Raw genomic sequence first — 25,179 nt, 5'->3', positions numbered from 1 at the left:
GTATTTGTGTGGAGGGATCTGGTGATATTGTATCTGTATGGAGGGATCTGGTGATTATGGTATCTATGTGGAGGGATCTGGTGATATTGTATCTGTATGTAGGGATCTGGTGATCTGGTATCTGTATGGAGGGATCTGGTGATATTGTATCTGTATGGAGGGATCTGGTGATTTGTAGGGAGGGATCTGGTGATCTGGTATCTGTGTGGAGGGATCTGGTGATATTGTATCTGTGTGGAGGCATCTGGTGATCTGGTATCTGTATGGAGGGATCTGGTATCTGTGTGGAGGGATCTGGTGATATTGTATGTATGGAAGGATCTGGTGATCTGGTATCTGTGTGGAGGGATCTGGTGATATTGTATCTGTATGGAGGGATCTGGCGATTATGGTATCTATGTGGAGGCATCTGGTGATATTGGGGGTCATTTACTAAGGGGATGATTCGCGTTTTCCCGACGTGTTACTCAAATATTTTCGCCGGAGCTTGCACTTACCTTCACTAGAAATAGGCCGGTGAACTCCAGCGCGTTCCGATGCTCTTCAGCGCAGCAGCGCCACCTGGTGGACGTCGGAGGAACTGCCTTAATGAATCCCGGCCGGACCCAAATCCACCGCAGAGAACACACTGCTGGATCGTGAATGGACCGGGTAAGTAAATCTGCCCCAATGTATCTGTGTGGAGGGATCTGGTGATCTGTGTGGAGGGATCTGGTGATCTGGTATCTGTGTGGAGGGATCTGGTGATCTGGTATTCTGTGTGGAGGGATCTGGTATCTGTGTGGAGGGATCTGGTATCTGTGTGGAGGGATCTGCTGATCTGGTATCTGTGTGGAGGGATCTGGTATCTGTGTGGAGGGATCTGGTATCTGTGTGGAGGCATCTGGTGATCTGGTATCTGTGTGGAGGCATCTGGTGATCTGGTATCTGTGTGGAGGGATCTGGTGATTATGGTATCTATGTGCAGGGATCTGGTGATATTGTATGTATGGAGGGATCTGGTGATCTGGTACCTGTGTGGAGGCATCTGGTGATATTGTATCTGTGTGGAGGGATCTGGTGATATTGTATGTATGGAAGGATCTGGTATCTGTATGGAGGGATCTGGTATCTGTGTGGGGGGGATCTGGTGATATTGTATCTGTATGGAGGGATCTGGAGATTATGGTATCTATGTGGAGGGATCTGGTGATATTGTATCTGTATGGAGGGATCTAGTGATCTGGTATCTGTGTGGAGGGATCTGGTGATCTGTATGGAGGGATCTGGTATCTGTATGGAGGGATCTGGTGATCTGATATCTGTATGGAGGGATCTGGTATCTGTATGGAGGTATCTGGTGATCTGGTATCTGTGTGGAGGCATCTGGTGATCTGGTATCTGTGTGGAGGGATCTGGTGATTATGGTATCTATGTGCAGGGATCTGGTAATATTGTATGTATGGAGGGATCTGGTGATCTGGTACCTGTGTGGAGGCATCTGGTGATATTGTATCTGTGTGGAGGGATCTGGTGATATTGTATGTATGGAAGGATCTGGTATCTGTATGGAGGGATCTGGTATCTGTGTGGGGGGGATCTGGTGATATTGTATCTGTATGGAGGGATCTGGAGATTATGGTATCTATGTGGAGGGATCTGGTGATATTGTATCTGTATGGAGGGATCTAGTGATCTGGTATCTGTGTGGAGGGATCTGGTGATCTGGTATCTGTGTGGAGGGATCTGGTATCTGTATGGAGGGATCTGGTATCTGTATGGAGGGATCTGGTGATCTGATATCTGTATGGAGGGATCTGGTATCTGTATGGAGGTATCTGGTGATATTGTATCTGTGTGGAGGGATCTGGTGATATTGTATCTGTGTGGAGGGATCTGGTAGCTGTATGGAGGGATCTGGTATCTGTTTGGAGGGATCTGGTGATATTGTATCTGTGTGGAGGGATCTGGTGATCTGGTATCTGTATGGAGGGATCTGGTGATATTGTATCTGTGTGGAGGGATCTGGTGATATTGTATGTATGGAAGGATCTGGTATCTGTATAGAGGGATCTGGTATCTGTCTGGAGGGATCTGGTGATATTGTATGTATGGAGGGATCTGGTACCTGTGTGGAGGCATGTGGTGATATTGTATCTGTGTGGAGGCATCTGGTGATATTGTATCTGTGTGGAGGGATCTGGTGATATTGTATCTGTGTGGAGGGATCTGGTGATCTGTATGGAGGGATCTGGTGATCTGTATGGAGGGATCTGGTGATCTGTATGGAGGGATCTGGTGATCTGTATGGAGGGATCTGGTGATCTGATATCTGTATGGAGGGATCTGGTGATATTGTATCTGTGTGGAGGGATCTGATATCTGTATGGAGGGATCTGATATCTGTGTAGAGGGATCTGGTGATATTGTATGTATGGAAGGATCTGGTATCTGTATGGAGGGATCTGGTATCTGTGTGGAGGGATCTGGTGATATTGTATCTGTGTGGAGGCATCTGGTGATCTGGTATCTGTATGGAGGGATCTGGTATCTGTGTGGAGAGATCTGGTGATATTGTATGTATGGAAGGATCTGGTATCTTTATGCAGGGATCTGGTATCTGTGTGGAGGGATCTGGTGATATTGTATGTGTGGAGGGATCTGGTGATCTGTATGGAGGGATCTGGTATCTGTGTGGAGAGATCTGGTTATATTGTATCTGTATGGAGGGATCTGGAGATTATGGTATCTATGTGGAGGCATCTGGTGATATTGTATCTGTGTGGAGGCATCTGGTGATATTGTATCTGTATGGAGGGATCTGGTATCTGTGTGGAGGGATCTGGTGATATTGTATCTGTGTGGAGGGATCTGGTATCTGTATGGAGGTATCTGGTGATCTGTATGGAGGTATCTGGTGATCTGGTATCTGTATGGAGGGATCTGGTGATCTGGTACCTGTATGGAGGGATCTGGTGATCTGGTATCTGTATGGAGGGATCTGGTGATATTGTATGTATATTGTATGTATGGAAGGATCTGGTGATCTGGTATTTGTGTGGAGGGATCTGGTGATATTGTATCTGTATGGAGGGATCTGGTGATTATGGTATCTATGTGGAGGGATCTGGTGATATTGTATCTGTATGTAGGGATCTGGTGATCTGGTATCTGTATGGAGGGATCTGGTGATATTGTATCTGTATGGAGGGATCTGGTGATTTGTAGGGAGGGATCTGGTATCTGTGTGGAGGGATCTGGTGATATTGTATCTGTGTGGAGGCATCTGGTGATCTGGTACCTGTATGGAGGGATCTGGTATCTGTGTGGAGGGATCTGGTGATATTGTATGTATGGAAGGATCTGGTGATCTGGTATCTGTGTGGAGGGATCTGGTGATATTGTATCTGTATGGAGGGATCTGGCGATTATGGTATCTATGTGGAGGCATCTGGTGATATTGGGGGTCATTTACTAAGGGGATGATTCGCGTTTTCCCGACGTGTTACTCAAATATTTTCGCCGGAGCTTGCACTTACCTTCACTAGAAATAGGCCGGTGAACTCCAGCGCGTTCCGATGCTCTTCAGCGCAGCAGCGCCACCTGGTGGACGTCGGAGGAACTGCCTTAATGAATCCCGGCCGGACCCAAATCCACCGCAGAGAACACACTGCTGGATCGTGAATGGACCGGGTAAGTAAATCTGCCCCAATGTATCTGTGTGGAGGGATCTGGTGATCTGTGTGGAGGGATCTGGTGATCTGGTATCTGTGTGGAGGGATCTGGTGATCTGGTATTCTGTGTGGAGGGATCTGGTATCTGTGTGGAGGGATCTGGTATCTGTGTGGAGGGATCTGCTGATCTGGTATCTGTGTGGAGGGATCTGGTATCTGTGTGGAGGGATCTGGTATCTGTGTGGAGGCATCTGGTGATCTGGTATCTGTGTGGAGGCATCTGGTGATCTGGTATCTGTGTGGAGGGATCTGGTGATTATGGTATCTATGTGGAGGGATCTGGTGATATTGTATCTGTGTGGAGGCATCTGGTGATATTGGGGGTCATTTACTAAGGTGCTGATTTGCGTTTTGCCCGTGTTACCCGAATATTTTCGCCGATTTTCCCTGTATTGCCCCGGGATTTTGGTGCACAGGATCGGATTGTGGCGCATCGGCGCTGGCATGCACGCGACGGAAATGGGGGGGGGGGGGGCGTGGCCAAACCAAAAAACCCGACGGATTCGGAAAAACCGCCGCATTTAAAAAAAAAAATGTGTCGTGGAGCTTGCACTTACCTTCACTAGGAATAGGCCGGTGTACTCCAGTGCGTTCCGATGCTCTTCAGCGCAGCAGCGACACCTGGTGGACGTCGGAGGAACTGCCTTAATGAATCCCCTTCGGACCCAAATCCACCGCAGAGAACGCACCACTGGATTGAGAATGGACCAGGTAAGTAAATCTGCCCCAATGTATCTGTGTGGAGGGATCTGGTAATATTGTATCTGTATGGAGGGATCTGGTATCTGTGTGGAGGGATCTGGTATCTGTGTGGAGGCATCTGGTGATTATGGTATCTGTGTGGAGGTATCTGTATGGAGGGATATGGTGATCTGGTATCTGTATGGAGGGATATGGTGATCTGGTATCTGTATGGAGGGATCTAGTGATATTGTATCTGTGTGGAGGGATCTGGTATCTGTATGGAGGGATTTGGTATCTGTGTGGAGGGATCTGGTGATATTGTATGTATGGAAGGATCTGGTATCTGTATGGAGGGATCTGGTACCTGTGTGGAGGCATCTGGTGATATTGTATCTGTGTGGAGGGATCTGGTGATATTGTATCTGTGTGGAGGCATCTGGTGATCTGGTATCTGTATGGAGGGATCTGGTATCTGTGTGGAGGGATCTGGTGATATTGTATGTATGGAAGGATCTTGTGATCTGGTATCTTTATGCAGGGATCTGGTATCTGGGTGGAGGGATCTGGTGATCTGGTACCTGTGTGGAGGCATCTGGTGATATTGTATCTGTGTGGAGGGATCTGTAACATCCCCCCATATCCCTCCTCCTGACCAGTGTAACATCCCCCATATTCCTCCTCCTGACCAGTGTAACGGCTACATCCTAGGGAACTTATCCATATCTGTATGGAGGGATCTGGTGATCTGGTATCTGTGTGGAGGGATCTGGTATCTGTATGGAGTGATCTGGTATCTGTATGGAGGGATCTGGTGACCTGGTATCTGTATGGAGGGATCTGGTGATCTGGTATCTGTATGGAGGGATCTGGCGATATTGTATGCATGGAAGGATCTGGTATCTGTATGGAGGGATCTGGTATCTGTGTGGAGGGATCTGGTGATATTGTATGTATGGAGGGATCTGGTGATCTGGTACCTGTGTGGAGGGATCTGGTGATATTGTATCTGTGTGGAGGCATCTGGTGATCTGGTATCTGTATGGAGGGATCTGGTATCTGTGTGGAGGGATTTGGTGATACTGTATGTATGGAAGGATCTGGTGATCTGGTATCTTTATGCAGGGATCTGGTAATATTGTATGTATGGAGGGATCTGGTGATCTGGTACCTGTGTGGAGGCATCTGGTGATATTGTATCTGTGTGGAGGGATCTGGTGATATTGTATGTATGGAAGGATCTGGTATCTGTATGGAGGGATCTGGTATCTGTGTGGGGGGGATCTGGTGATATTGTATCTGTATGGAGGGATCTGGAGATTATGGTATCTATGTGGAGGGATCTGGTGATATTGTATCTGTATGGAGGGATCTAGTGATCTGGTATCTGTGTGGAGGGATCTGGTGATCTGGTATCTGTGTGGAGGGATCTGGTATCTGTATGGAGGGATCTGGTATCTGTATGGAGGGATCTGGTGATCTGATATCTGTATGGAGGGATCTGGTATCTGTATGGAGGTATCTGGTGATATTGTATCTGTGTGGAGGGATCTGGTGATATTGTATCTGTGTGGAGGGATCTGGTAGCTGTATGGAGGGATCTGGTATCTGTTTGGAGGGATCTGGTGATATTGTATCTGTGTGGAGGGATCTGGTGATCTGGTATCTGTATGGAGGGATCTGGTGATATTGTATCTGTGTGGAGGGATCTGGTGATATTGTATGTATGGAAGGATCTGGTATCTGTATAGAGGGATCTGGTATCTGTCTGGAGGGATCTGGTGATATTGTATGTATGGAGGGATCTGGTACCTGTGTGGAGGCATCTGGTGATATTGTATCTGTGTGGAGGCATCTGGTGATATTGTATCTGTGTGGAGGGATCTGGTGATATTGTATCTGTGTGGAGGGATCTGGTGATCTGTATGGAGGGATCTGGTGATCTGTATGGAGGGATCTGGTGATCTGTATGGAGGGATCTGGTGATCTGATATCTGTATGGAGGGATCTGGTGATATTGTATCTGTGTGGAGGGATCTGATATCTGTATGGAGGGATCTGATATCTGTGTAGAGGGATCTGGTGATATTGTATGTATGGAAGGATCTGGTATCTGTATGGAGGGATCTGGTATCTGTGTGGAGGGATCTGGTGATATTGTATCTGTGTGGAGGCATCTGGTGATCTGGTATCTGTATGGAGGGATCTGGTATCTGTGTGGAGAGATCTGGTGATATTGTATGTATGGAAGGATCTGGTATCTTTATGCAGGGATCTGGTATCTGTGTGGAGGGATCTGGTGATATTGTATGTGTGGAGGGATCTGGTGATCTGTATGGAGGGATCTGGTATCTGTGTGGAGAGATCTGGTTATATTGTATCTGTATGGAGGGATCTGGAGATTATGGTATCTATGTGGAGGCATCTGGTGATATTGTATCTGTGTGGAGGCATCTGGTGATATTGTATCTGTATGGAGGGATCTGGTATCTGTGTGGAGGGATCTGGTGATATTGTATCTGTGTGGAGGGATCTGGTATCTGTATGGAGGTATCTGGTGATCTGTATGGAGGTATCTGGTGATCTGGTATCTGTATGGAGGGATCTGGTGATCTGGTACCTGTATGGAGGGATCTGGTGATCTGGTATCTGTATGGAGGGATCTGGTGATATTGTATGTATATTGTATGTATGGAAGGATCTGGTGATCTGGTATTTGTGTGGAGGGATCTGGTGATATTGTATCTGTATGGAGGGATCTGGTGATTATGGTATCTATGTGGAGGGATCTGGTGATATTGTATCTGTATGTAGGGATCTGGTGATCTGGTATCTGTATGGAGGGATCTGGTGATATTGTATCTGTATGGAGGGATCTGGTGATTTGTAGGGAGGGATCTGGTGATCTGGTATCTGTGTGGAGGGATCTGGTGATATTGTATCTGTGTGGAGGCATCTGGTGATCTGGTATCTGTATGGAGGGATCTGGTATCTGTGTGGAGGGATCTGGTGATATTGTATGTATGGAAGGATCTGGTGATCTGGTATCTGTGTGGAGGGATCTGGTGATATTGTATCTGTATGGAGGGATCTGGCGATTATGGTATCTATGTGGAGGCATCTGGTGATATTGGGGGTCATTTACTAAGGGGATGATTCGCGTTTTCCCGACGTGTTACTCAAATATTTTCGCCGGAGCTTGCACTTACCTTCACTAGAAATAGGCCGGTGAACTCCAGCGCGTTCCGATGCTCTTCAGCGCAGCAGCGCCACCTGGTGGACGTCGGAGGAACTGCCTTAATGAATCCCGGCCGGACCCAAATCCACCGCAGAGAACACACTGCTGGATCGTGAATGGACCGGGTAAGTAAATCTGCCCCAATGTATCTGTGTGGAGGGATCTGGTGATCTGTGTGGAGGGATCTGGTGATCTGGTATCTGTGTGGAGGGATCTGGTGATCTGGTATTCTGTGTGGAGGGATCTAGTATCTGTGTGGAGGGATCTGGTATCTGTGTGGAGGGATCTGGTATCTGTGTGGAGGCATCTGGTGATCTGGTATCTGTGTGGAGGCATCTGGTGATCTGGTATCTGTTTGGAGGGATCTGGTGATTATGGTATCTATGTGCAGGGATCTGGTGATATTGTATGTATGGAGGGATCTGGTGATCTGGTACCTGTGTGGAGGCATCTGGTGATATTGTATCTGTGTGGAGGGATCTGGTGATATTGTATGTATGGAAGGATCTGGTATCTGTATGGAGGGATCTGGTATCTGTGTGGGGGGGATCTGGTGATATTGTATCTGTATGGAGGGATCTGGAGATTATGGTATCTATGTGGAGGGATCTGGTGATATTGTATCTGTATGGAGGGATCTAGTGATCTGGTATCTGTGTGGAGGGATCTGGTGATCTGGTATCTGTGTGGAGGGATCTGGTATCTGTATGGAGGGATCTGGTATCTGTATGGAGGGATCTGGTGATCTGATATCTGTATGGAGGGATCTGGTATCTGTATGGAGGTATCTGGTGATCTGGTATCTGTGTGGAGGCATCTGGTGATCTGGTATCTGTGTGGAGGGATCTGGTGATTATGGTATCTATGTGCAGGGATCTGGTAATATTGTATGTATGGAGGGATCTGGTGATCTGGTACCTGTGTGGAGGCATCTGGTGATATTGTATCTGTGTGGAGGGATCTGGTGATATTGTATGTATGGAAGGATCTGGTATCTGTATGGAGGGATCTGGTATCTGTGTGGGGGGGATCTGGTGATATTGTATCTGTATGGAGGGATCTGGAGATTATGGTATCTATGTGGAGGGATCTGGTGATATTGTATCTGTATGGAGGGATCTAGTGATCTGGTATCTGTGTGGAGGGATCTGGTGATCTGGTATCTGTGTGGAGGGATCTGGTATCTGTATGGAGGGATCTGGTATCTGTATGGAGGGATCTGGTGATCTGATATCTGTATGGAGGGATCTGGTATCTGTATGGAGGTATCTGGTGATATTGTATCTGTGTGGAGGGATCTGGTGATATTGTATCTGTGTGGAGGGATCTGGTAGCTGTATGGAGGGATCTGGTATCTGTTTGGAGGGATCTGGTGATATTGTATCTGTGTGGAGGGATCTGGTGATCTGGTATCTGTATGGAGGGATCTGGTGATATTGTATCTGTGTGGAGGGATCTGGTGATATTGTATGTATGGAAGGATCTGGTATCTGTATAGAGGGATCTGGTATCTGTCTGGAGGGATCTGGTGATATTGTATGTATGGAGGGATCTGGTACCTGTGTGGAGGCATCTGGTGATATTGTATCTGTGTGGAGGGATCTGGTGATATTGTATCTGTGTGGAGGGATCTGGTGATCTGTATGGAGGGATCTGGTGATCTGTATGGAGGGATCTGGTGATCTGTATGGAGGGATCTGGTGATCTGATATCTGTATGGAGGGATCTGGTGATATTGTATCTGTGTGGAGGGATCTGATATCTGTATGGAGGGATCTGATATCTGTGTAGAGGGATCTGGTGATATTGTATGTATGGAAGGATCTGGTATCTGTATGGAGGGATCTGGTATCTGTGTGGAGGGATCTGGTGATATTGTATCTGTGTGGAGGCATCTGGTGATCTGGTATCTGTATGGAGGGATCTGGTATCTGTGTGGAGAGATCTGGTGATATTGTATGTATGGAAGGATCTGGTATCTTTATGCAGGGATCTGGTATCTGTGTGGAGGGATCTGGTGATATTGTATGTGTGGAGGGATCTGGTGATCTGTATGGAGGGATCTGGTATCTGTGTGGAGAGATCTGGTTATATTGTATCTGTATGGAGGGATCTGGAGATTATGGTATCTATGTGGAGGCATCTGGTGATATTGTATCTGTGTGGAGGCATCTGGTGATATTGTATCTGTATGGAGGGATCTGGTATCTGTGTGGAGGGATCTGGTGATATTGTATCTGTGTGGAGGGATCTGGTATCTGTATGGAGGTATCTGGTGATCTGTATGGAGGTATCTGGTGATCTGGTATCTGTATGGAGGGATCTGGTGATCTGGTACCTGTATGGAGGGATCTGGTGATCTGGTATCTGTATGGAGGGATCTGGTGATATTGTATGTATATTGTATGTATGGAAGGATCTGGTGATCTGGTATTTGTGTGGAGGGATCTGGTGATATTGTATCTGTATGGAGGGATCTGGTGATTATGGTATCTATGTGGAGGGATCTGGTGATATTGTATCTGTATGTAGGGATCTGGTGATCTGGTATCTGTATGGAGGGATCTGGTGATATTGTATCTGTATGGAGGGATCTGGTGATTTGTAGGGAGGGATCTGGTGATCTGGTATCTGTGTGGAGGGATCTGGTGATATTGTATCTGTGTGGAGGCATCTGGTGATCTGGTATCTGTATGGAGGGATCTGGTATCTGTGTGGAGGGATCTGGTGATATTGTATGTATGGAAAGATCTGGTGATCTGGTATCTGTGTGGAGGGATCTGGTGATATTGTATCTGTATGGAGGGATCTGGCGATTATGGTATCTATGTGGAGGCATCTGGTGATATTGGGGGTCATTTACTAAGGGGATGATTCGCGTTTTCCCGACGTGTTACTCAAATATTTTCGCCGGAGCTTGCACTTACCTTCACTAGAAATAGGCCGGTGAACTCCAGCGCGTTCCGATGCTCTTCAGCGCAGCAGCGCCACCTGGTGGACGTCGGAGGAACTGCCTTAATGAATCCCGGCCGGACCCAAATCCACCGCAGAGAACACACTGCTGGATCGTGAATGGACCGGGTAAGTAAATCTGCCCCAATGTATCTGTGTGGAGGGATCTGGTGATCTGTGTGGAGGGATCTGGTGATCTGGTATCTGTGTGGAGGGATCTGGTGATCTGGTATTCTGTGTGGAGGGATCTGGTATCTGTGTGGAGGGATCTGGTATCTGTGTGGAGGGATCTGCTGATCTGGTATCTGTGTGGAGGGATCTGGTATCTGTGTGGAGGGATCTGGTATCTGTGTGGAGGCATCTGGTGATCTGGTATCTGTGTGGAGGCATCTGGTGATCTGGTATCTGTGTGGAGGGATCTGGTGATTATGGTATCTATGTGGAGGGATCTGGTGATATTGTATCTGTGTGGAGGCATCTGGTGATATTGGGGGTCATTTACTAAGGTGCTGATTTGCGTTTTGCCCGTGTTACCCGAATATTTTCGCCGATTTTCCCTGTATTGCCCCGGGATTTTGGTGCACAGGATCGGATTGTGGCGCATCGGCGCTGGCATGCACGCGACGGAAATGGGGGGGGGGGGGCGTGGCCAAACCAAAAAACCCGACGGATTCGGAAAAACCGCCGCATTTAAAAAAAAAAAATGTGTCGTGGAGCTTGCACTTACCTTCACTAGGAATAGGCCGGTGTACTCCAGTGCGTTCCGATGCTCTTCAGCGCAGCAGCGACACCTGGTGGACGTCGGAGGAACTGCCTTAATGAATCCCCTTCGGACCCAAATCCACCGCAGAGAACGCACCACTGGATTGAGAATGGACCAGGTAAGTAAATCTGCCCCAATGTATCTGTGTGGAGGGATCTGGTAATATTGTATCTGTATGGAGGGATCTGGTATCTGTGTGGAGGGATCTGGTATCTGTGTGGAGGCATCTGGTGATTATGGTATCTGTGTGGAGGTATCTGTATGGAGGGATATGGTGATCTGGTATCTGTATGGAGGGATATGGTGATCTGGTATCTGTATGGAGGGATCTAGTGATATTGTATCTGTGTGGAGGGATCTGGTATCTGTATGGAGGGATTTGGTATCTGTGTGGAGGGATCTGGTGATATTGTATGTATGGAAGGATCTGGTATCTGTATGGAGGGATCTGGTACCTGTGTGGAGGCATCTGGTGATATTGTATCTGTGTGGAGGGATCTGGTGATATTGTATCTGTGTGGAGGCATCTGGTGATCTGGTATCTGTATGGAGGGATCTGGTATCTGTGTGGAGGGATCTGGTGATATTGTATGTATGGAAGGATCTTGTGATCTGGTATCTTTATGCAGGGATCTGGTATCTGGGTGGAGGGATCTGGTGATATTGTATGTATGGAGGGATCTGGTGATCTGGTACCTGTGTGGAGGCATCTGGTGATATTGTATCTGTGTGGAGGGATCTGTAACATCCCCCCATATCCCTCCTCCTGACCAGTGTAACATCCCCCATATTCCTCCTCCTGACCAGTGTAACGGCTACATCCTAGGGAACTTATCCATATCTGTATGGAGGGATCTGGTGATCTGGTATCTGTGTGGAGGGATCTGGTATCTGTATGGAGTGATCTGGTATCTGTATGGAGGGATCTGGTGACCTGGTATCTGTATGGAGGGATCTGGTGATCTGGTATCTGTATGGAGGGATCTGGCGATATTGTATGCATGGAAGGATCTGGTATCTGTATGGAGGGATCTGGTATCTGTGTGGAGGGATCTGGTGATATTGTATGTATGGAGGGATCTGGTGATCTGGTACCTGTGTGGAGGGATCTGGTGATATTGTATCTGTGTGGAGGCATCTGGTGATCTGGTATCTGTATGGAGGGATCTGGTATCTGTGTGGAGGGATTTGGTGATACTGTATGTATGGAAGGATCTGGTGATCTGGTATCTTTATGCAGGGATCTGGTAATATTGTATGTATGGAGGGATCTGGTGATCTGGTACCTGTGTGGAGGCATCTGGTGATATTGTATCTGTGTGGAGGGATCTGGTGATATTGTATGTATGGAAGGATCTGGTATCTGTATGGAGGGATCTGGTATCTGTGTGGGGGGGATCTGGTGATATTGTATCTGTATGGAGGGATCTGGAGATTATGGTATCTATGTGGAGGGATCTGGTGATATTGTATCTGTATGGAGGGATCTAGTGATCTGGTATCTGTGTGGAGGGATCTGGTGATCTGGTATCTGTGTGGAGGGATCTGGTATCTGTATGGAGGGATCTGGTATCTGTATGGAGAGATCTGGTGATCTGATATCTGTATGGAGGGATCTGGTATCTGTATGGAGGTATCTGGTGATATTGTATCTGTGTGGAGGGATCTGGTGATATTGTATCTGTGTGGAGGGATCTGGTAGCTGTATGGAGGGATCTGGTATCTGTTTGGAGGGATCTGGTGATATTGTATCTGTGTGGAGGGATCTGGTGATCTGGTATCTGTATGGAGGGATCTGGTGATATTGTATCTGTGTGGAGGGATCTGGTGATATTCTATGTATGGAAGGATCTGGTATCTGTATAGAGGGATCTGGTATCTGTCTGGAGGGATCTGGTGATATTGTATGTATGGAGGGATCTGGTACCTGTGTGGAGGCATCTGGTGATATTGTATCTGTGTGGAGGCATCTGGTGATATTGTATCTGTGTGGAGGGATCTGGTGATATTGTATCTGTGTGGAGGGATCTGGTGATCTGTATGGAGGGATCTGGTGATCTGTATGGAGGGATCTGGTGATCTGTATGGAGGGATCTGGTGATCTGATATCTGTATGGAGGGATCTGGTGATATTGTATCTGTGTGGAGGGATCTGATATCTGTATGGAGGGATCTGATATCTGTGTAGAGGGATCTGGTGATATTGTATGTATGGAAGGATCTGGTATCTGTATGGAGGGATCTGGTATCTGTGTGGAGGGATCTGGTGATATTGTATCTGTGTGGAGGCATCTGGTGATCTGGTATCTGTATGGAGGGATCTGGTATCTGTGTGGAGAGATCTGGTGATATTGTATGTATGGAAGGATCTGGTATCTTTATGCAGGGATCTGGTATCTGTGTGGAGGGATCTGGTGATATTGTATGTGTGGAGGGATCTGGTGATCTGTATGGAGGGATCTGGTATCTGTGTGGAGAGATCTGGTTATATTGTATCTGTATGGAGGGATCTGGAGATTATGGTATCTATGTGGAGGCATCTGGTGATATTGTATCTGTGTGGAGGCATCTGGTGATATTGTATCTGTATGGAGGGATCTGGTATCTGTGTGGAGGGATCTGGTGATATTGTATCTGTGTGGAGGGATCTGGTATCTGTATGGAGGTATCTGGTGATCTGTATGGAGGTATCTGGTGATCTGGTATCTGTATGGAGGGATCTGGTGATCTGGTACCTGTATGGAGGGATCTGGTGATCTGGTATCTGTATGGAGGGATCTGGTGATATTGTATGTATATTGTATGTATGGAAGGATCTGGTGATCTGGTATTTGTGTGGAGGGATCTGGTGATATTGTATCTGTATGGAGGGATCTGGTGATTATGGTATCTATGTGGAGGGATCTGGTGATATTGTATCTGTATGTAGGGATCTGGTGATCTGGTATCTGTATGGAGGGATCTGGTGATATTGTATCTGTATGGAGGGATCTGGTGATTTGTAGGGAGGGATCTGGTGATCTGGTATCTGTGTGGAGGGATCTGGTGATATTGTATCTGTGTGGAGGCATCTGGTGATCTGGTATCTGTATGGAGGGATCTGGTATCTGTGTGGAGGGATCTGGTGATATTGTATGTATGGAAGGATCTGGTGATCTGGTATCTGTGTGGAGGGATCTGGTGATATTGTATCTGTATGGAGGGATCTGGCGATTATGGTATCTATGTGGAGGCATCTGGTGATATTGGGGGTCATTTACTAAGGGGATGATTCGCGTTTTCCCGACGTGTTACTCAAATATTTTCGCCGGAGCTTGCACTTACCTTCACTAGAAATAGGCCGGTGAACTCCAGCGCGTTCCGATGCTCTTCAGCGCAGCAGCCCCACCTGGTGGACGTCGGAGGAACTGCCTTAATGAATCCCGGCCGGACCCAAATCCACCGCAGAGAACACACTGCTGGATCGTGAATGGACCGGGTAAGTAAATCTGCCCCAATGTATCTGTGTGGAGGGATCTGGTGATCTGTGTGGAGGGATCTGGTGATCTGGTATCTGTGTGGAGGGATCTGGTGATCTGGTATTCTGTGTGGAGGGATCTGGTATCTGTGTGGAGGGATCTGGTATCTGTGTGGAGGGATCTGCTGATCTGGTATCTGTGTGGAGGGATCTGGTATCTGTGTGGAGGGATCTGGTATCTGTGTGGAGGCATCTGGTGATCTGGTATCTGTGTGGAGGCATCTGGTGATCTGGTATCTGTGTGGAGGGATCTGGTGATTATGGTATCTATGTGGAGGGATCTGGTGATATTGTATCTGTGTGGAGGCATCTGGTGATATTGGGGGTCATTTACTAAGGTGCTGATTTGCGTTTTGCCCGTGTTACCCGAATATTTTCGCCGATTTTCCCTGTATTGCCCCGGGATTTTGGTGCACAGGATCGGATTGTGGCGCATCGGCGCTGGCATGCACGCGACAGAAATGGGGGGGGGGGGGCGTGGCCAAACCAAAAAACCCGACGGATTCGGAAAAACCGCCGCATTTAAAAAAAAAAATGTGTCGTGGAGCTTGCACTTACCTTCACTAGGAATAGCCCGGTGTACTCCAGTGCGTTCCGATGCTCTTCAGCGCAGCAGCGACACCTGGTGGACGTCGGAGGAACTGCCTTAATGAATCCCCTTCGGACCCAAATCCACCGCAGAGAACGCACCACTGGATTGAGAATGGACCAGGTAAGTAAATCTGCCCCAATGTATCTGTGTGGAGGGATCTGGTAATATTGTATCTGTATGGAGGGATCTGGTATCTGTGTGGAGGGATCTGGTATCTGTGTGGAGGCATCTGGTGATTATGGTATCTGTGTGGAGGGATCTGGTGATCTGTGTGGAGGGATCTGGTGATCTGTGTGGAGGGATCTGGTGATCTGGTATCTGTGTGGAGGGATCTGGTATCTGTGTGGAGGCATCTGGTGATATTGTATCTGTGTGGAGGGATCTGGTGATTATGGTATCTATGTGGAGGGATCTGGTGATATTGTATCTGTATGGAGGGATCTGTTATCTGTGTGGAGGGATCTGGTGATCAGCTATCTATGTGGAGGGATCTGGTATCTGTGTGGAGAGATCTGGCAATCTGGTATCTACGTGGAGGGATCTGGTATCTGTGTGGAGGGATCTGGCGATCTGGTATCTGTGTTGAGGGATCTGGTATCTGTGTGGAGGGATCTGGTGATCTGGTATCTGTGTGGAGGGATCTGGTATCTGTGTGGAGGGATCTGGTGATCTGGTATCTGTGTGGAGGGATCTGGTATCTGTGTGGAGGGATCTGGTGATCTGGTATCTGTGTGGAGGGATCTGGTGATCTGGTACCTGTGTGGAGGGTTTATGAGCAATTCTTTGGTGGATTATTTCTCACTGCAGTTCCTCGTGTCATTACAGGAGATGAGACGTATCAGGATATATTTCGGGATTTCTCTCTGATGGCTTCAGATGCTCCAGAGAAGTTGTCACGGAGAAGCTGTGACCCGCGGCTGAGCACGCTCTGATCCTGGCCCGGGGGTCTCCAATGAGTGGATGCAATTTCTTAATAAATAGATGTTTTATTGACTTTTCCTACCATCATAGAACTGAAGTATTGTCGGGGCGGGTGGCGTGGGCTGGCAGGGGGCGGGTGGCGTGGGCTGGCAGGGGGCGGGTGGCGTGGGCTGGCAGGGGGCGGGTGGCGTGGGCTGGCAGGGGGCGGGGGAGGGCTGGTGGTGTCCCAGGAGCCCGTGGCATGGGCTCAGCCGTGGTCTCTTCAGGACTCCGGGCCGCACATCTGTGGCTGCTCTGATCTATGAGGTTGTGAGTTGTTCCATTTTCCAGTGGTGTCCAATGATAAGGAGGATGGGGCGAGGGCCCCTCCACGCTGCAGGGCCCATTGGCCAGAGTCCCACCATCGGTATCTGCTGGGAGGCCGCTCACAGTCCGAGGCTTTTGTGTCCCGATTTCTTTCTGGGAAGTTTTACTCCTGCAGCAGATTCCAGGCATAGTAAGGATGAGGAGTGCTCCAAGAAGGAGGAAGGAGGCCGAGATAAGAAAGGAGATGGAGAAATCTCCGGTCACATCACGGACCCAACCTGGAAGAAAGAGCAAGTCCCTCCGTTACACGTGGTCCCAGGGACTGTATGGCCTCTCCTGCTCCGTATTCACATTGGTGTTAATTTCTACGACCAAGGGTGAAGAAATCAGCCCGGCCTTTCTGATGGTAATGGAGCAAACATGAGGGGAGCGGGGCGGACACGAGGGGAGCGGGGCGCACACGAGGGGAACGGGGCGCACACGGGGGGAGCGGGGCGCACACAAGGGGAGCGGGGCGCACACGAGGGGAGCGGGTCGCACAGGAGGGGAGCGGGGCGCACAGGAGGGGAGCGGGGCGCACAGGAGGGGAGCGGGGCGCACAGGAGGGGAGCGGGGCGCACACGAGGGGAACGGGGCGCACACGGGGGGAGCGGGGCGCACACAAGGGGAGCGGGGCGCACAGGGGGGGAGCGGGGCGCACAGGAGGGGAGCGGGGGGCACACGGGGGGAGCGGGTCGCACACGAGGGGAACGGGGCGCACACGGGGGGAGCGGGGCGCACACGAGGGGAACGGGGCGCACACGGGGGGAGCGGGGCGCACACAAGGGGAGCGGGGCGCACAGGGGGGGAGCGGGGCGCACAGGAGGGGAGCGGGGGGCACACGGGGGGAGCGGGTCGCACACGAAGGGAACGGGGCGCACACGGGGGGAGCGGGGGGCACACGAGGGGAGCGGGTCGCACACGAGGGGAGCGGGGCGCACACGAGGGGAGTGGGGCGCACACGAGGGGAGCGGGTCGCACACGAGGGGAGCGGGGCGCACACGGGGGGAGCGAGTCGCACACGAGGGGAGCGGGGGGCACACGGGGGGAGCGGGTCGCACACGAGGGGAGCGGGGGGCACACGGGGGGAGCGGGTCGCACACGAGGGGAGCGGGGCGCACACGAGGGGAGCGGGGCGCACACGATGGTGGAGATTACCAGTTCTCTTGCTCAGACGTGATGTTATATACAAGTCGCAGTATTCTTTACACCCGGCAGTGATCATCAAAGATAAAAAAGCTCTAAAACAAGAGGTCGCTGTCTACAGAGACGTCTCATTCCGCTCAGATGTCTCCTCCGCCTCACAGGTTTTTCGCCTTATTATTATCTTTCTGTGAATAAAATGCTGTGGATTTTCTGTTTGATGCACAAGATCCAGAATTCTCCAAAGCTCCACCACCAAATATCCTCCGGAAGGCATCGCCCGATTCTTCACTCTTCCTCCATATTCTAATGTTATTTATCTGTCCTAATAATAAAACCTTTCTGTCCAATCTTTGCTCTGCGTTACATTGTGACACTCAGGACACATGACCTCTGGTCCAACCTGCGCCCTGACAATCCCAATCCCTCCACTGAGACTTTCCTGACCGGAAACTGGTCTGATGACCGACTGTCAGCCAAGGCAAAACATCACTGCTCTGTCCTCCTCCTCCTTCACCCGTCCTCTGCCTTTGCAGCATGAAAGAATGATTGACAGTGCCAGAAACTTTGTTCTCCTGGATCTCCTCATACATCTCCAACCGGACATTCAGCGGCCATCACTCTAACACCACCTATTCACCTCATCCCCCCTCTGCTGGTATCCCTCAAGGCTCTGTCCTGGGACCCCTGCTCTTCTCCCTCCACACCTGTCTCCTCTGCCTCTCCTCTCTGCTACCCGGCTCATCCCAGAGTCTCCTGGCTTCTCCTCTCTGCTGCCCGGCTCATCCCTCTGTCTCCTGGCTTCTCCTCCGCCTCACCTCTCTGCTGCCTGGCTCATCCCTCTGTCTCCTGGCTTCTCCTCTGCCTCACCTCTCTGCTGCCTGGCTCATCCCTCTGTCTCCTGGCTTCTCCTCTGCCTCTCCTCTGTGCTGCCCGGCTCATTCCCCTGTCTCCTGGCTTCTCCTCTCTGCTGTCCGGCTCATTCCCCTCTCTCCTGGTTTCTCCTCTCTGCTGCCAGCTCATCCCACAGTCTCCTGGCTTCTCCTCCGCCTCGTCTCTCTGCTGCCCGGGTCATCCCTCTGTCTCCTGGCTTCTCCTCTGCCTCTCCTCTCTGCTGCCCGGCTTATCCCTCTGTCTCCTGGCTTCTCCTCTGCCTCTCCTCTCTGCTGCCCGGCTCATCCCTCTGTCTCCTCTACCTCTCCTGTCTGCTGCCTGGCTCATCCCTCTGTCTCCTGGCTTCTCCTCTGCTTCTCCTCTCTGCTGCCCGGCTCATTCCCCTGTCTCCTGGCTTCTCCTCTGCCTCTCCTCTCTGCTGCTTGGCTCATCCCTCTGTCTCCTGGCTTCTCCTCTGCCTCTCCTCTCTGCTGCCCGGCTCATTCCTCTGTCTCCTGGCTTCTCCTCTGCCTCTCCCATCTGCTGTCCGGCTCATCCCTCTGTCTCCTGGCTTCTCCTCTCTGCTGTCCGGCTCATCCCTCTGTCTCCTGGCTTCTCCTCTCTGCTGCCTGGTTCATACCTCTGTCTCCTGGCTTCTTCTCTCTGTTGCCCGGCTCATCCCTCTGTCTCCTGGCTTCTCCTCTGCCTCTCCTCTGTGCTGCCCGGCTCATCCCTCTGTCTCCTGGCTTCTCCTCTGCCTCTCCTCTGTGCTGCCCGGCTCATTCCCCTGTCTCCTGACTTCTCCTCTGCCTCTCCTCTCTGCTGCCCGGCTCATTTCTCTGTCTCCTGGCTTCTCCTCTGCCTCTCCTCTCTGCTGTCCGGCTCATCCCTCTGTCTCCTCTGCCTCTCCTCTCTGCTGCCCGGCTCATCCCTCTGTCTCCTGGCTTCTCCTCTCTGCTGTCCGGCTCATCCCTCTGTCTCATCTGCTTCTTCTCTCTGCTGCCCGGCTCATTTCTCTGTCTCCTGGCTTCTCCTCTGCTGCCTGGTTCATCCCTCTGTCTCCTGGCTTCTCCTCTGCCTCTCCTCTTTACTGCCAAGCTCATCCACCTGTCTCTTCTGCTTCTCCTCTGCCTCTCCTCTCTGATGCCCGGCTCATCCTTCTGTCTCCTGGCTTCTCCCCTGCCTCTCCTCTTTACTGCCAAGCTCATCCACCTGTCTCTTCTGCTTCTCCTCTGCCTCTCCTCTCTGCTGTCCAGCCCATCCCTCTGTCTCCAGGCTTCTCCTCTGCCTCTCCTCTCTGCTGCCCGGCTTATTTCTCTGTCTCCTGGCTTCTCCTCTGCCTCTCTCTGCTGCCTGGTTCATCCCTCTGTCTCCTGGCTTCTCCTCTGCCTCTCCTCTCTGCTGCCCGGCTCATCCCTCTGTCACCTGGCTTCTCCTCTGCCTCTCCTCTGTGCTGCCCGGCTCATCCCTCTGTCCCCTGGCTTCTTCTCTGCCTCTCCTCTGTGCTGCCCGGCTCATTCCCCTGTCTCCTGACTTCTCCTCTGCCTCTCCTCTGTGCTCCCGGCTCATCCAGAGGTCTCCTGGCTTCTCCTCTGCGTCTCCTCTGTGCTGCCCGGCTCATCCCTCTGTCTCCTGGCTTCTCCTCTGCCTCTCCTCTCTGCTGCCCGGCTCATTCCCCTGTCTCCTGGCTTCTCCTCTGCCTCTCCTCTCTGCTGCCCGACTCATTCCTCTGTCTCCTGCCTTCTCCTCTTCCTCTCCTCTGTGCTGCCCGGCTCATCCTTTTGCCTCCTGGCTTCTCCTCTGCCTCTCCACTCTGCTGCCAGGCTCATCCCCCTGTCTCCTGGCTTCTCCTCTGCCTCTCCCGTCTGCTGCCCGGCTCATCCCTCTGTCTCTTCTGCTTCTTCTCTCTGCTGCCCGGCTCATCCCTCTGTCTCCTGGCTTCTCCTCTGCCTCTCCTCTCTGCTGCCCGGCTCATTTCTCTGTCTCCTGGCATCTCCTCTGCCCCTACTCTCTGTTGCTCGGCTCATCCCTCTGTCTCCTGGCTTCTGCTCTGCCTCTCCTCTCTGCTGCCAGCTCATCCCTCTGTCTCCAGGCTTCTCCTCTGCCTCTCCACTCTGCTGCCCGGCTCATTCCTCTGTCTCCTGGCTTCTCCTCTGCCTCTCCTCTCTGCTGCCCGGCTCATCCCTCTGTCTCCTGGCTTCTCCTCTGCGCCTCCTCTCTGCTGCCCGGCTCATTCCCCTGTCTCCTGGCTTCTCCTCTGCCTCTCCTCTCTGCTGCCCGGCTCATCCCTCTGTCTCCTGGCTTCTCCTCTGCCTCTCCTCTCTGCTGCCCGGCTCATCCCTCTGTCTCCTGGCTTCTCCTCTGCCTCTCCTCTCTGCTGCCCGGCTCATTCCCCTCTCTCCTGGTTTCTCCTCTCTGCTGCCTGGCTCATCCCTCCATCTCCTGTTTTCTCCTCTGCCTCTCTTCTCTGCTGCCTGGCTCATTCCTCTGTCTCATGGCTTCTCCTCTGCCTCTCTTCTCTGCTGCCTGGCTCATTCCTCTGTCTCCTGGCTTCTCCTCTGCCTCTCCTCTCTGCTGTCCGGCTCATCCCTCCGTGTCCTGGCTTCTCCTCTCTGCTGTCCAGCTCATCCCTCTGTCTCCTGGCTTCTCCTCTGCGTATCCTCTGTGCTGCCCGGCTCATTCCCCTGTCTCCTGACTTCTCCTCTGCCTCTCCTCTCTGCTGCCCGGCTCTTTCCCCTGTCTCCTAGCTTCTCCTCTGCCTCTCCTCTCTGCTGCCCGGCTCATCCCCCTGTCTCCTGGCTTCTCCTCTTCCTCTCCTCTGTGCTGCCCGGCTCATCCTTTTGCCTCCTGGCTTCTCCTCTGCCTCTCCTCTCTGCTGCCCGGCTCATCCCTCTGTCTCCTCTGCTTTTTCTCTCTGTTGCCCGGCTCATCCCTTTGCCTCCTGGCTTCTGCTCTGCCTCTCCTCTCTGCTGCCAGCTCATCCCTCTGTCTCCAGGCTTCTCCTCTGCCTCTCCACTCTGCTGCCCGGCTCATTCCTCTGTCTCCTGGCTTCTCCTCTGCCTCTCCTCTCTGCTGCCCGGCTCATCCCTCTGTCCCCTGGCTTCTTCTCTGCCTCTCCTCTGTGCTGCCCGGCTCATTCCCCTGTCTCCTGAGTTCTCCTCTGCCTCTCCTCTGTGCTCCCGGCTCATCCAGAGGTCTCCTGGCCTCTCCTCTGCCTCTCTCTGCTGCCTGGTTCATCCCTCTGTCTCCTGGCTTCTCCTCTGCCTCTCCTTTCTGCTGCCCGGCTCATCCCTCTGTCCCCTGGCTTCTTCTCTGCCTCTCCTCTGTGCTGCCCGGCTCATTCCCCTGTCTCTTGACTTCTCCTCTGCCTCTCCTCTGTGCTCCCGGCTCATCCAGAGGTCTCCTGGCTTCTCCTCTGCCTCTCCGCTCTGCTGCCCGGCTCATTCCCCTGTCTCCTGGCTTCTCCTCTGCCTCTCCGCTCTGCTGCCCGGCTCATTCCCCTGTCTCCTGCCTTCTCCTCTTCCTCTCCTCTGTGCTGCCCGGCTCATCCTTTTGCCTCCTGGCTTCTCCTCTGCCTCTCCTCTCTGCTGCCAGGCTCATCCCCCTGTCTCCTGGCTTCTCCTCTGCCTCTCCCCTCTGCTGCCCGGCTCATCCCTCTGTCTCTTCTGCCCGGCTCATTTCTCTGTCTCCTGGCATCTCCTCTGCCCCTCCTCTCTGTTGCTCGGCTCATCCCTCTGTCTCCTGGCTTCTGCTCTGCCTCTCCTCTCTGCTGCCAGCTCATCCCTCTGTCTCCAGGCTTCTCCTCTGCCTCTCCACTCTGCTGCCCGGCTCATCCCTCTGTCTCCTGGCTTCTCCTCTGCCTCTCCTCTCTGCTGCCCGGCTCATCCCTCTGTCTCCTGGCTTCTCTTCTGCCTCTCCTCTCTGCTGCCCGGCTCATCCCTCTGTCTCCTCTGCTTCTTCTCTCTGCTGCCCGGCTCATCTCGCTGTCTCCTGGCGTCTCCTCTCTGCTGTCCGGCTCATCCCTCTGTCTCCTGGCTTCTCCTCTGTGCTGCCCGGCTCATTCCCCTGTCTCCTGGCTTCTCCTCTGCCTCTCCTCTCTGCTGCCCGGCTCATCCCTCTGTCTCCTGGCTTCTCCTCTGCCTCTCCTCTCTGCTGCCCGGCTCATCCCTCTGTCTCCTGGCTTCTCCTCTGCCTCTCTTCTTTGCTGCCTGGCTCATTCCTCTGTCTCCTGGCTTCTCCTCTGCCTCTCCTCTCTGCTGTCCGGCTCATCCCTCTGTCTCCTGGCTTCTCCTCTGCCTCTCCTCTCTGCAGCCCGGCTCATTTCTCTGTCTCCTGGCTTCTCCTCTGCCTCTCTCTGCTGCCTGGTTCATCCCTGTTTCTCCTGGCTTCTCCTCTGCGTATCCTCTGTGCTGCCCGGCTCATTCCCCTGTCTCCTGGCTTCTCCTCTGCCTCTTCTCTCTGCTGCCCGGCTCTTTCCCCTGTCTCCTAGCTTCTCCTCTGCCTCTCCTCTCTGCTGCCCGGCTCATTCCCCTATCTCCTGGCTTCTCCTCTGCCTCTCCTCTCTGCTGCCCGGCTCTTTCCCCTGTCTCCTAGCTTCTCCTCTGCCTCTCCTCTGTGCTGCCCGGCTCATTCCCCTGTCTCCTGAGTTCTCCTCTGCCTCTCCTCTGTGCTCCCGGCTCATCCAGAGGTCTCCTGGCCTCTCCTCTGCCTCTCTCTGCTGCCTGGTTCATCCCTCTGTCTCCTGGCTTCTCCTCTGCCTCTCCTTTCTGCTGCCCGGCTCATCCCTCTGTCCCCTGGCTTCTTCTCTGCCTCTCCTCTGTGCTGCCCGGCTCATTCCCCTGTCTCTTGACTTCTCCTCTGCCTCTCCTCTGTGCTCCCGGCTCATCCAGAGGTCTCCTGGCCTCTCCTCTGCCTCTCTCTGCTGCCTGGTTCATCCCTCTGTCTCCTGGCTTCTCCTCTGCCTCTCCTTTCTGCTGCCCGGCTCATCCCTCTGTCTCCTGGCTTCTCCTCTGCCTCTCCTCTCTGCTGCCCGGCTCATTCCCCTGTCTCCTGGCTTCTCCTCTGCCTCTCCGCTCTGCTGCCCGGCTCATTCCCCTGTCTCCTGGCTTCTACTCTGCCTCTCCTCTCTGCTGCCCGACTCATTCCTCTGTCTCCTGCCTTCTCCTCTTCCTCTCCTCTGTGCTGCCCGGCTCATCCTTTTGCCTCCTGGCTTCTCCTCTGCCTCTCCTCTCTGCTGCCAGGCTCATCCCCCTGTCTCCTGGCTTCTCCTCTGCCTCTCCCCTCTGCTGCCCGGCTCATCCCTCTGTCTCTTCTGCCCGGCTCATTTCTCTGTCTCCTGGCCTGGCCTGGCTCATTCCTCTGTCTCCTGGCTTCTCCTCTGCCTCTCCTCTCTGCTGTCCGGCTCATCCCTCTGTCTCCTGGCTTCTCCTCTGCCTCTCCTCTCTGCAGCCCGGCTCATTTCTCTGTCTCTTGGCTTCTCCTCTGCCTCTCTCTGCTGCCTGGTTCATCCCTGTTTCTCCTGGCTTCTCCTCTGCGTATCCTCTGTGCTGCCCGGCTCATTCCCCTGTCTCCTGGCTTCTCCTCTGCCTCTTCTCTCTGCTGCCCGGCTCTTTCCCCTGTCTCCTAGCTTCTCCTCTGCCTCTCCTCTCTGCTGCCCGGCTCATTCCCCTATCTCCTGGCTTCTCCTCTGCCTCTCCTCTCTGCTGCCCGGCTCTTTCCCCTGTCTCCTAGCTTCTCCTCTGCCTCTCCTCTCTGCTGCCCGGCTCATCCTTCTGTCTCCTGGCTTCTCCTCTTCCTCTCCTCTGTGCTGCCCGGCTCATCCTTTTGCCTCCTGGCTTCTCCTCTGCCTCTCCTCTCTGCTGCCCGGCTCATCCCTCTGTCCCCTGGCTTCTTCTCTGCCTCTCCTCTGTGCTGCCCGGCTCATTCCCCTGTCTCCTGAGTTCTTCTCTGCCTCTCCTCTGTGCTCCCGGCTCATCCAGAGGTCTCCTTGCTTCTCCTCTGCCTCTCCTCTGTGCTGCCTGGCACATTCCCCTGTCTCCTGGCTCCTCCTCTGCCTCTCCCCTTTGCTGCCCGGCTCATCCCTCTGTCTCCTGGCTTCTACTCTGCCTCTCCTCTCTGCTGCCCGGCTCATCCCTCTGTCTCCTGCTTTCTCCTTTCTCCTCTGTGCTGCCCGGCTCATCCTTTTGCCTCCTGGCTTCTCCTCTACCTCTCCTCTCTGCTGCCAGGCTCATCCCCCTGTCTCCTGGCTTCTCCTCTGCCTCTCCCCTCTGCTGCCCGGCTCATCCCTCTGTCTCTTCTGTTTCTTCTCTCTGCTGCCCGGCTCATTTCTCTGTCTCCTGGCTTCTGCTCTGCCTCTCCTCTCTGCTTCCAGCTCATCCCTCTGTCTCTCCACTCTGCTACCCGGCTCATTCCTCTGTCTCCTGGCTTCTCCTCTGCTTCTTC

The 25,179-nt window shown here is 52.4% G+C and overlaps 2 protein-coding genes across 3 annotated transcripts in view; one reads left to right on the top strand and one right to left on the bottom strand.

The window, feature by feature from the left end:
- Positions 1–16,458, top strand: part of ACAP1 (ArfGAP with coiled-coil, ankyrin repeat and PH domains 1) — a 203,771-nt gene extending 187,313 nt beyond the window's left edge. Inside the window, exon 20 of the mRNA XM_072150122.1 lies at positions 16,282–16,458. Within this exon, the coding sequence (XP_072006223.1) occupies positions 16,282–16,388 (107 nt within the window). The 3' untranslated portion in view covers positions 16,389–16,458. The remainder of the gene's footprint in view (positions 1–16,281) is intronic.
- The window catches only part of SLC16A13 (solute carrier family 16 member 13), a 79,427-nt gene continuing 70,670 nt past the window's right edge, over positions 16,423–25,179 (bottom strand). For both annotated transcript variants that reach the window (XM_072150124.1, XM_072150123.1), the window contains exon 5: positions 16,423–16,961. In XM_072150124.1, coding sequence (XP_072006225.1) covers positions 16,462–16,961 — 500 coding nt within the window. In that variant the 3' untranslated portion in view covers positions 16,423–16,461. The remainder of the gene's footprint in view (positions 16,962–25,179) is intronic.

The sequence above is a fragment of the Engystomops pustulosus genome, chromosome 4, assembly GCF_040894005.1.
Source record: "Engystomops pustulosus chromosome 4, aEngPut4.maternal, whole genome shotgun sequence".
NCBI classification, from domain to species: domain Eukaryota; kingdom Metazoa; phylum Chordata; class Amphibia; order Anura; family Leptodactylidae; genus Engystomops; species Engystomops pustulosus.
The sequence above is the reverse complement of the archived record's forward strand: the minus strand, read 5'-3'. Positions and strand labels throughout refer to the sequence as shown.